At 45.8% G+C, this 11,721-nt stretch overlaps 2 protein-coding genes across 14 annotated transcripts; both read left to right on the top strand.

Moving 5' to 3' along the window:
• The first annotated feature begins 1,968 nt into the window (after positions 1-1,968).
• Positions 1,969-3,324, top strand: LOC1274594 (phospholipase A1 VesT1.02). The gene is made up of 3 exons (XM_313740.6): positions 1,969-2,126; positions 2,204-3,010; positions 3,077-3,324. Exons 1-3 carry the CDS (start codon positions 1,973-1,975, stop codon positions 3,295-3,297), a joined length of 1,182 nt encoding a protein of 393 aa, XP_313740.6. The 5' UTR covers positions 1,969-1,972; the 3' UTR covers positions 3,298-3,324.
• Positions 3,325-4,288: 964 nt separating this feature from the next.
• On the top strand, positions 4,289-11,340 carry LOC1274593 (segment polarity protein dishevelled). 13 transcript variants are annotated; one of them, XM_061643657.1, is made up of 4 exons: positions 4,289-4,587; positions 5,614-7,549; positions 7,881-7,916; positions 9,042-11,340. In XM_061643657.1, exons 2-4 carry the CDS (start codon positions 5,842-5,844, stop codon positions 9,251-9,253), a joined length of 1,956 nt encoding a protein of 651 aa, XP_061499641.1. In that variant the 5' UTR covers positions 4,289-4,587; positions 5,614-5,841; the 3' UTR covers positions 9,254-11,340. The 13 variants fall into 13 exon arrangements, with proteins under 13 accessions (XP_061499641.1, XP_061499647.1, XP_061499651.1 ...); XM_061643663.1 differs by having other exon boundaries at positions 4,310-4,587; positions 8,470-11,340; XM_061643656.1 differs by having other exon boundaries at positions 4,311-4,583.
• Positions 11,341-11,721: the final 381 nt, after the last annotated feature.

The raw sequence follows: 11,721 nt of genomic DNA, 5'->3' as shown, positions 1-11,721 counted from the left end.
TACGCACAAACTGCACCACCTTATGCTGCCAGTTTCTTTCCGCGGAAAGGGTTGGCCGAACTGGCCGAGCGAACTAAAGCGAACCTACTGTTGTGAAGGCAAACGCTACACTGGGATGGGATGATCGCGAGTGTGAGACCGCGCTCGCTCGGTGTGCTCGTGCCAGGGTATGTGTACAGTACGCCACCGTGTTTTCGCTGCACCTATTATTTATGTTATTGTTATTTTTTTAAAGTTATTATCATTAGTTTTTTTATCATTATGATTTCTATTATTATTATTATTTCTCTTGTTATTATTATTATTATTATTATTATTATTATTATTATTATTATTATTATTATTATTATTATTATTATTATTATTATTATTATTATTATTATTATTATTTTTACGACTACAACTACAAACGATGTATTGATAGATAATCGACCTACAGCTATTTCGAAGTACATCTTGCAACGGTTTTGCTTGTATTTTTTTAATCTCAAATACAGTCTAATGCCGAAGGTCTCCTGTATTTGCATAACATACATTACTACTGATGCTTTACGGTATTTTAATTGTCTTTTAATTATTGGCAATATTGTATAAGGCTTTTATAATAATTATTGTTTCTACATCGAATCTAAGCTGTCGCGATGCTTCGGTAATCTACTGTTCAACACATCTTCAAGCTTGTTCGTTAAGTTCGTTAGATCCAACGGTGAAATAAGCGTAATGATTCCTATCACACAGCACGATCAATCTGGAGACACCACGATGTGCTGAGGATCGTTTGTAAATATCAGGTATTACAATAGATTGCCAAAAAGTGATACGTTATTAATCGAATGGTTGGATCCAAATAGTGGAATCAATGCCTACACAAAGTGGCTAAGAAATCGCGTTTTACTCCATTGATAATCCTGTTTATATGAACGTTTTAAATTGTGTCGTACTGTTTCCGGATGCATCTAATTGTCAGAGCAATTCCAAAACTTATCTTCAATCGATCGTAAAACTTCAACCCGAAAACAAACCGAGCATGCTTGCCTGACTCACGGGACAGTCACGACCAACGGTCGAATTTTTCATTTCTGTGTCAACCACAAACAGTGGGTAACCAAAGCGTACGAGATCGAAATGTAATGCAGTTCAATGCATCCCTTCCCACGTCCGCAGCTCGGTTCGATCGGTTTCGATCGCTCATAACTGATCAACTAAAAAAATGGTGACAAATGAAACTAAAAACGTAAGCGAAATGGAAATGGAATGGCGGAATGTCTGTTTACAGGCGACCGTAGTAACTCTTACTCCTACATCTCGTAGCATTGCTCGACCAGCTCCATTGGCCGCGATCCCGCTCCATTCCGCTCGACCGTTGCTTTCGCTGACATTATTATCTCAAATTTAGGTGAACGGTGGCCGCGGCAGGCTGCCACAGCTTCCAACCGAAACCTTCCCATCGCACCAGGAACAGGTTTCCGTGCGTTGCCCATTAGCGGACAACGAAACATTACGATCCATCCTTCCATCTATACGCTTGCACCACAAAGCACGCATCGGTTCTGTGGACGAGGATAGAGCTTGGCACGTGATTCATGCGGATCTGGCAGCTCCATTTGTCTTACATCCCGTGGACCCCATTACAGTCGCAATATGGGAGACCATCTGGATGTAGGTTACGAAGAAAACACCAGTCCGTGCAGAATTGCCCGTAATGAGTTTGGACCAGGGCCGGTCGGTCGGTGGTAAATAGCTGTGATAATTGCGATCCGTTGATCCGAGGCAAGATTTGTCGGCATTCTGGTGACTGTTCTTCGGGTCGATGTTTACGCTATGCTTGGGTTTGTGAAAGAAACTATTTTTTGCCTCATTGCCGGAAACAACCCGAAGAACTGCTCTGATAATCGACCATCGCGTGGGTAAGAGATAACGCTGCATCATCACGGGCTGGTTTACACGGTTATCACCAAGCGATGGAAAGAGTATGAAAGTAACATTCTTTAGTTTCCACTCTATTGTCGGTGCAGTAACAGCTACAACTCACCGTAGTGTTCAGTTGGGTAGACTAAATTCCGCAAGCATGCTGCCTAAATCAAGCTACTTTTTAATATTTATACTGTTAATCATATTTTTTGCGGGTAAGTGTCGCTAAAAGCCATACAGCAGCATACTATGATTATGAGTGAGTTTTTAACGAGAGTGTTCGTTCTATCAGGACTGCTTCCAAACAAACGCAGACCGATCCTTTACAATCGGCTCACGTTCAACTACACCGAAGAAAGTTCTTCCTGGTATTGTGACGATGTGTTCTTCAACGTGCTAAAAAAGCACATCAATACTTACGGCGATGCAGAGATAACCAAAGAGCACAGCTTCTGGCAGGAGTTGAGCTCTGCCGAACCGGCCAACATCAGCTTCCATCTGTTTACGCGACAAAACCCTACCATCAGCCAGCGATTACTGCCGACGGTGCAGTCGGTCGAGAGTTCCTTCTTCAACGACTCGCGCCCAACGCGGGTGATCGTGCATGGATTCTGCAACTGCCAGCATTCGGATTTTTGCCAAAGCGTGAAAGATGCGCTGCTGTATGCGAACGACGTTAACATTATCTCGATCGACTGGAGCGACACGGCGGGACTGTTAGACTACATTCTGCTTAGATTGCGGCTAGATCAGGTTGCGGCATCATTGGCCGGCTTTGTCGACTTTCTGCACAACACTACCAACCTTGATCTAAGTCAGCTGCATCTGGTAGGTCACAGCCTTGGAGCGCACCTAGCCGGGCTGAGCGGGAAACGAGTCACTAGCGGGCGGGTAGGCGCTATCATTGGACTTGATCCCGCTGGACCCCTTTTCTCTAGCCGGGACCCCAAGAGTCGTTTGGATGGCACGGATGCAGCGTACGTGGAAGTGATCCACACGAACGGCGGTACACTGGGGATGTACGATCCGATCGGTACAGCTGATTTTTACCCAAATGGTGGCAAACACCAGCCCGGTTGTCTGCCGTGGATATTCGGAAGTAAGCGAGCGAACATCGGCTGTGAGTGTCCGCTTAAAAAGTAACTGCTTTTTGTTTGTGTTTCAGTGTCCTGTTCACATGGCCGCGCCTGGGAGCTGTATGCCGAGTCCGTTTACACACCGGTCGGGTTTAAAGCGGTACCTTGCGATACCGTGCAGCAAATCGAAGGCAGCGTATGCCGGATCGATCTTCCAACGGTGGATATGGGAGGCGAGCCCGTGAACAAAACCAAATCCGGCCTGTTTGTCCTATCGACCAACAGTCGTTTCCCGTACGCAAGAGGATGAAATAAAAAAAAGAAACGACCTTAAAAAGATGTTTTTTGTTCTGGGCTGTCTGTCCTGTGCCATTCGAACTTTTGGGGGACTTTATTTGAGCTATTGTGATGGCTCTCACTACAGTCTGGTTGAAAAAGAGGCTGGACACATCGAAAAGCTTTTAAAAAAGGGAATTTAATTTAGATCTTGTGTTGTGATGCTGCCCAACTGAACATGTGCGCATGATCGTTATTGTTTTTTCCCGTACGCTGTTCCCGTACGCAAGAGGATGAAATAAAAAAAAGAAACGACCTTAAAAAGATGTTTTTTGTTCTGGGCTGTCTGTCCTGTGCCATTCGAACTTTTGGGGGACTTTATTTGAGCTATTGTGATGGCTCTCACTACAGTCTGGTTGAAAAAGAGGCTGGACACATCGAAAAGCTTTTAAAAAAGGGAATTTAATTTAGATCTTGTGTTGTGATGCTGCCCAACTGAACATGTGCGCATGATCGTTATTGTTTTTTTCCAGCCCCATCGTACTCCATGTGTCACACACATTCAAATGTATGTTTTTAATTGCTCTGCGAGGTTCTTTTTTGCCCCGAAGAACGAAATTGGCCAAGAATCGCGATCATGCAGGACCGGTCGCGACCATCCCCACGCGCCATGCAACGGTCGCTTTGAAACATTTCAACGAAAATTCAAACTTTGCGGCGTTTTTTGAATTTCGTCGCTGATGCGGAACGGACCGTTACCTTGAAATATTTCATATCTTTCAAAATCGATCGATGCCGCCAAATTTGAAGACGCCTTGCTGCTCGCTCCGGTGCTTGAAAAGAATTAGAAATTAGATAACTTTTTTCAATACATACACACCCACACACACACGTGTGCACGAAAATAAAAAAAATAAAAATATGTGAAATATTTCTTTATGAAATATTTCGAGAAGGCTGCATTTCAAATTTCGCATCTGGCATCACTGCCTCCAGAAACCGTCACGAAAACTGTCAGCACTGGGGGCCCGACGACGCCACGGTGTGCCGTCAGAAGCTGTCATTCCGCAACAAAACTTTTGCCAGAAACTCAACAAAGCTCGGGAGGTGTAAATTTCTTCGTGGAAAAGTGCATTTAACCCGCTGCATTTCGCGTAAAACGGCCCCCGGACCCTTGGTGCAGCCGTGGGCGATGCTTTTGTGGCCGTAAAGCATGCAGCAAACCGTGTGCAACGTTTCCCATGATTGCGGGTCGTAGTTGGTGGTAGAAGATGCCTGACGTCACGCACAGGTCGACGACGACGGCTATGCTGTTCCTTGGTAGGTGTGTATCGCTGCGTGCCATCGTGCGTGTTTGCTTACCTTCGGGCCATAATTTGCGGCAGGTGCACTCTCCCTGTACGACAACTGCATGACGCGGATCGAAATGGCCCGAAATGCAGCGACAGCAAAACATTTGTTGTTCTGGCTGCAGTGCTGTGCTTATTCTTCTTCTTTGTGTTCTTTGCCGTCTGTGTTGAGCTGTCACTCCTGCGCCTGCACGACGGCAATCATGGTGGACGCTAAAAAATATCGATAAATAAAGAAGCGCTCCGCCCGCAAACACGGGCTGGGCCATTCACTACCAGTGCATACGAAGCAAAAGAAAACAACAAAAGTGCCACTGCAACGCTCTTCGCTGCCCTTCGCTGCAGAATCATTTAATCAGAATGATTTTTACGTTGTTACAATCCACTGCCCCCACTACCGCTACCCAGTGCAAAAGTTGAATTTCCTGTTCTAGTGCAGTGCAAATAAAATGCTCAGCCACCGCCACTGTCTTCGTTCATTGCTCTCCTCCACCATGGTGCAGCATCCCTGGGCAGGTTATCAACAGTTTGACACCCATCGGGGAACTGCATCGCCATTGGCCCCGCAGAAGAGTCACCTACCACTGCCCGTTTCACAGCGGCTGGGTCCGCCCGTAGACGTGACACCGTTTATCTTGCCTGCTGTCTGGCCGATACCGGCACCGTTAGCTTCCGCGGCTGTTTCTCAGCTAGGGCGCTTCCTACGGTACCGATTAGCATTCCGGTTTTGAATATCCCGCGACGGAGTGCGTCTTTGGAATGGACCATAAACACCCTTTGATCAGCGTCTAGTGCACGGGTCTTTAGCTAGTTAATCGCTGCCCTAATGGGATGATGAGGAAACCGGATGATCCACTTGTGTGCTTCCACAATGCATCAATGACCGCTTTCTATGTTAATTTTTCGTAGCACTGCGTTTTGTGCACCAAGTGTCCCTGTAAAACGGATTTCGAAAACCAGTTTTCTAACAATTAACTGTATTTTTTCCCTTCTCATTTCAGACATGTGCTTCGTAAACACTGCGCCTAGAGCGATCAACTGCCGGCAAACAGTGCAATAAGTGCATTTACTCGAGCATACAGCATTTTCGCGAAGAAAGTGTTTACAACAGTCGAAACAGGAAGAACTTTTATTGCCCGCTAAGGAGCAGATCAAATCGTAGTGAATAAGTGTGTGTGTGTGTCCTTTAGAGCAGGGCATAGTCACGTGACTACGGTACGAAACCTGGGATGAACATGGACGATAAAAACTCGACCGGAAGTGGGGGAGGAGGCGGAAGCAGTAGCACTGGGGGTGGAAGTGGCGGAGGCGGTGGCGGTGGCGAAACGAAAGTGATCTATCACATCGATGATGAAACGACACCGTACCTAGTGAAGATACCGCTACCTGCGCCGCAGGTGACGCTGAAGGACTTTAAGCTGGTTCTGAACAAGCAAAACATCAACTACAAATACTTTTTCAAATCGATGGACGCGGATTTTGGTGTAGTGAAGGAGGAAATTGCGGACGATGCAACAATACTGCCCTGCTTCAATGGAAAGGTCGTGTCGTGGCTGGTGACGGCGGACGGTTCCAATCAGTCCGACTGTTCCGAGCTGCAGCCGACGGAGATGATTGATGGGCGGCCAACGCTGGCCCAGCTGCGCAGCATGAACAAACCCACGATGAACAACATGATGAATATGCCGATGAATCCGCTCACCTACCAGTCGGCTTCGGTCGTGTCGAGTGATCTCGACTCGACCAGTCTGTTCGAAACGGAGAGCGAAATTACGCTCGATCGTGATATGACGGAGTGCAGCAGCGTACAGCGGTTGCAGGTGCGCAAGAAGCCGCAGCGACGCAAAAAGCGCGCACCGTCCATGTCACGCACCTCGTCCTACAGCTCGATTACCGATTCGACCATGTCGCTCAATATCATCACAGTGCAGATCAACATGGACACGGTGAACTTCCTGGGCATCTCCATCGTGGGGCAGTCGAACCGGGGCGGCGATGGTGGCATCTACGTGGGCAGCATCATGAAGGGCGGTGCGGTCGCACTCGATGGACGAATCGAGCCGGGTGACATGATCCTGCAGGTGAACGATGTCAACTTTGAGAACATGACCAACGACGAAGCGGTTCGGGTGTTGCGCGAGGTTGTGCAGAAGCCCGGCCCGATCAAACTAGTGGTGGCCAAATGCTGGGATCCAAACCCGAAGGGATACTTTACGATCCCGCGCACCGAACCGGTTCGGCCGATCGATCCGGGCGCGTGGGTGGCACATACGGCAGCGCTGCGCTCGCAGGACACGATCAACACCGATCTGCCGGAATCGGTACTTGAGCGCTTGCACGCCGATATGGACATGAAGGATATTGTACGTGCAATGACAAAGCCCGACAGTGGGCTCGAGATTCGTGACCGGATGTGGCTCAAGATCACCATTCCGAATGCGTTTATCGGCGCGGACGTTGTCAACTGGATACTGGAGCACGTGGACGGTATCGGAGACCGCAGGGAGGCCCGCAAGTACGTCTCGCTAATGCTGAGGCGCGGCTACATCAAGCACACCGTCAACAAGCTAACGTTCTCGGAGCAGTGCTACTACGTCGTCGGCAATGGCATCCGCCAGGACATCTCGAACATGTCGCTCGAGGACACGGAAAGCATGCTGAGCGACATCGCGCCACTGCCCAATCCGCCGATCTACATGACGTACTCTGGCAACTACAACCCGTCGCATGGCTACCAACCGATCCAGTACGGATGCACCGGGGAGCGGCATCCGTCGTCCGGGTCGAGCAGCTCCGACATTCTTACCAGCAAGGACACGTCGGCCTCGCAGAGCGACCTGGCAGCCGTCATACAGCAGACCAACCAGATGACGATCGCAAACGCATCGAACAAATCGTCCGGATCATCGAACCGCGGTAATGAGCAAGACATTTCAGGTACTTCATTTTTTCGGTCCATTTCCATCCCCCATTCCACGTGCCCCCTTTGACACTGTTCCACTGTCGGAGTGCCAAACACACTACACTGTTATTGCGTGGTGGTTTAAAAGCATCAAAGCAAAGTAGACATTTATCTTTTAAACTGTGCTTTTCATTGATATCTGATAACTGTAATTACTTCTCAGTCTGTTAGCTTGTTGACCGAAGGGATGATTTTAGCTGTACCTTGTACCAGTATGTCGTGGGTTCTAGTATATTTCCGCTTTCTCGTTTTATTGTTTTGGTTCTGTTTCAAAATGACTTTTCTTTCGTTTTCATTGCTCTTCAGCTACACTTCGTTTTGGTGAAGGAAACAGCAGCGGAGGTAGAGTCATATGTTTCGTTCCTACACTATACAATAACATTAGGTTTAGGATATTGTGTGTGTTTCTTTTCTCTTTCTATTACTATTCCTAACAATAACTCGAATGCTGTTGAAGAACAACCAATGTTTGACAAACTAAAGTTTCTCAAATTACGTTTACTAATACACAGTTTCCCGAATGTTTTCGATACATTACCAAGGTTTTTACAGTGTTCCCAACTATTTTTATTCTAAACTATTTATTCTGTCTAATTATTTCTTCTTATTTTTGTCTTCTGTTATCGTCAAATCGTTATCGTTGGAGTCATATTTCATTGGGTGGTATTTTTGAGAGGAAATCCTTACTAGAATCTATTTCAGTAATCTGAATATGCCCTAATTCCCCACCTAACCCGATTGAATAACCAAAGTCCTATCTGCTTAGGTTCGATATGCATTTTTCACTACATTCATCCTGCACCCTGCATCGTTTTTAAACTGACTTTCCGGGCTCCCTTACCCACACCATCAGCCAGCATTACACGAATTTTCTTTGTTAATTTTTTACTTTCAGTTTTGAGCTATTTATGATTTGCTTTCATTTCGATTCTTTTTCAAATAATTTAACAAACGCGAAACAAAACGAAAAACAAACGGAACACACGTATGTCCCACCACCACCACCACCACCATCACCACCAAACACCACCAACACCACCTACCACCGTCTTCACCACCAACAAAAAACAACACAACTTTCAACGATAATAATGAACCAATTTTCATCATTTACCACCGAACCACCCCACAAACAAACAAACACCCAAAAACAAAACCCGCACCGAATGTAAAATACGGACTTGCAAACGTTTTGCCAAAACGAAATGCATTTAAAATTAATATTGTTGCGGGTGTGTGTGTGTGTGTGTGTGTGTGTGACTACCAACAACGACTGCCACCACCAACCTGTGTCCTACCTTGCCTGGCCTCGGCTCAACGCGGCGCCGCTCATCCTTATTTTACAAACGATTATCCCGAACCTGAACCAACCTCGTTTTCTCGTTTTACCATCACATTGTTATCCATATACCGTTTGGTGGTGTGCCATTTCGTTTGGCGTGGTGGCAACATTGCATGGCATTGCAGACTTTAAGACAACGAGATTAGGCAGCGGAGGCATCGGCGGCAAGCTGATCAGCACGAAGGACGACGAGGGGTACGAGGACAGCATCTACTTCCAGCATCAGCCGATGCAGCCCACTTTGCAGCAGCAACAGCATCAACTTCAGCATCAGCAATCGTTCGGTCGAAACGGTAGTGGCCGAAAGGAATCGGGACACATATACAACAATCAGTAGGGCATATATAGAGCAGCAGCAGTGATGAGAGCGGTCGTGCTTGTGTGTGGGTGAGAAGTGGGAGGGGGGGGGGGGGGTGGTAGGTGTTTGTTTACGGCAAGATATGGTCCTTCTGCCGATTGCTTGGCTTCCGGTGTGAAGTATAAGCCAAAAATGCCAGAACTGCGCACATTCAAATATACAAACACACACATTATGCCACAAGAGTGCGGGGAGGGATTTTGGGGCAGAAAACATCGCACTCCCCCACCCGTTTAGAGTAAAATGAGAGAAGCCGTGGGAAGAACATTGTATGGGGGCCCGCGACGGACGGCGACATTCGTCGGCCGGTTGCGCGGGTGTGTACGGCAAGCACTCACTATATTCAAACTATTGGAAAAGCAGGGAAAAACACTGAGCATAAGTTAGCAAACAGAGGAAAATTCGCTAAACTCTACACATAAGCGCTAGCCGTACACGTGTGTGGCGGCGGCTTGGCATCGTAGTGAAAGTTAAGGAAAGTTGTATGCCAAGGTGTGCGAAAAATGCACGGCTGTCGGCAGGAGACGATGTCCTCATAAAACGTGGACGAGAGATTGCAAATATGCACAGCGACAAGGAACGGAACATTGACAATGTTCATAACGGGAAGCAGGGATTGGATACTAGCTACCACACTAGAGCATTTTTGTAGGGACACCTTCTTTGCTTACCTATTTGTTTTACGTATCGCTTTTAACACATAGTTGTTTTGCTTTTTTCTTCGTTTATTTTGGCTAATAACGAAACTGCGACAAAAGCGGCGTGGAATGAGATTGTTCTTTATAACATGTTCGTCGTTTTGCGCCATCCTTCAGTTTTCTTCAGTTTTCCTGTAGTTAGGGACTTATTCTTTGCTACATTTGTTACAAAGTTTATTTGGTCGGTTGCTTTGTGTTTTCCTGCTTTATCTATCTTCATTGAGATTTTATCGTTGTATGTAACGCCTTTTTACACCACAAAAACGACAATTTTACGTTCGCTTCCGAAACCATTGTAAATGTGTTTATTATTACGATTATTATTAATTATATTATATTATGATTATTTTGCAAAACATCAATTATTTTAGAAGGCAAAAATATATATACATATTTTACAAAACGGAAAACGTTAGAGTATTTATACCGGAACTGATGCTAAGCTATATATTGGGAGTCGTAATGGCGGGAATTTAATCTTAAACAAAGGCGTAAAAAATGATACATACAGTTAGTATGAGTGAAACATGAAACAGATACACGCAAAACAAACTATAAGTTTAAGCAAATTATACGAACGGGACGGGAGGAGCAGAACCTATAAAGGAAACCTAAAACTGAATACACAATTTACGATTAGATTGAACCAACTCACTTGTAAACGTGAACCGTGAATATAGCCGAGAAGATTGTTCGGTGCGCTGCAATGGAATCGGAAAAAGTAGTCAGTATGTGTCAGTAATTGGTGTGAACAATCGATGTACGTACACCCGCACGATGCATTCGACGGGCACAGTCATATTTGGTTCTGTGAAATCGTTCTGCGTTCTCGATACAAGCCGCCAACATTTGCATTTATATGTTTATCAGGTGTGCCCGGCCAAAAAAAAAACGAAGGCAGGGGGGGCGAAGTAGCAATTGTGAAAACAAATGTGGCCAAAAGTAATTTCTACATACGTAACTCCACGTGCCCATCGTTTGGTGCGTTTTGCGTGATGAATGTGCCCGCCTCGGGACGCAATTTGGAATGCATCTAGAGCATGATGCCAGAGTGGTTACGTGTAAAGGTTAACCGACGAAAATCCGATGATATACGAATTTATTGTACGGCGAGGTATCGTAGCAAGCAGTCATCAAAGAACTAACACAAAATGTGACCATAGGGCAAAACTTACTATGTGGAAATCCGATGTGTGAATCATTGGGTTTCGATGAAGAAGTGGTAACGTGCGCATGGGTTTACAAAGGAATGAAAATGTGAATGGTCCTAAGTAGAGAGAGATGTGCATGAGTGTAAACGTGAATGCCGGATGATGCAGGAAGATTAATGCAAAATAATAAAATGCATGAAATACTTGAACTTGTAAATCTACGGCTGATGTCGTTCAGTAGCGTGTGTGTACATCCGAAAGCATGCTAGTGTCCCTGCCATATGTCCAGGCTGGTGGTAAGTGTGGCACAGTGCAACACAACTGCATCAAATGTGCAGTTTGAGCATGATTTTCGGTTTTGAGGGCAGGAATCTAACTTACTTAACTTGAATTTTGAATTTATTGCTACTGTACAATGATGGTTCAGCTACTATGTAACAGATGGCGCTAGCATCGCAAAGTTCCTCAAACGCCGCAACGAACAAAACAAATCCTACCATCCTACAAAACATTAAAATTAGTAAAAGAAGCCTTTGGGATATGGTTTTCGGTTTCTTGTACTCTTTTTCACCAAATTATTCTGTTTCTGATGGCAAAG

The sequence above is a fragment of the Anopheles gambiae genome, chromosome 2 (genome assembly GCF_943734735.2).
Source record: "Anopheles gambiae chromosome 2, idAnoGambNW_F1_1, whole genome shotgun sequence".
NCBI lineage: Eukaryota > Metazoa > Arthropoda > Insecta > Diptera > Culicidae > Anopheles > Anopheles gambiae.
Note: the sequence above shows the minus strand (reverse complement) of the source record. Positions and strands in the feature narration are given on the sequence as shown.

What these genes read in the sequence shown, in the direction of transcription:
- LOC1274594 (XM_313740.6), top strand. Translation starts at nt 1,973, where the DNA reads ATGAAAGTAACATTCTTTAGTTTCCACTCTATTGTCGGTGCAGTAACA. An exon ending in GTTAATCATATTTTTTGCGG is followed by an intron (nt 2,127 to 2,203) that starts GTAAGTGTCGCT and finishes TCGTTCTATCAG; the next exon opens with GACTGCTTCCAAACAAACGC. An exon ending in TCTGCCGTGGATATTCGGAA is followed by an intron (nt 3,011 to 3,076) that starts GTAAGCGAGCGA and finishes TTTGTGTTTCAG; the next exon opens with TGTCCTGTTCACATGGCCGC.
- LOC1274593 (XM_061643657.1), top strand. Translation starts at nt 5,842, where the DNA reads ATGAACATGGACGATAAAAACTCGACCGGAAGTGGGGGAGGAGGCGGA. An exon ending in TAATGAGCAAGACATTTCAG is followed by an intron (nt 7,550 to 7,880) that starts GTACTTCATTTT and finishes ATTGCTCTTCAG; the next exon opens with CTACACTTCGTTTTGGTGAA. An exon ending in TGAAGGAAACAGCAGCGGAG is followed by an intron (nt 7,917 to 9,041) that starts GTAGAGTCATAT and finishes ATGGCATTGCAG; the next exon opens with ACTTTAAGACAACGAGATTA.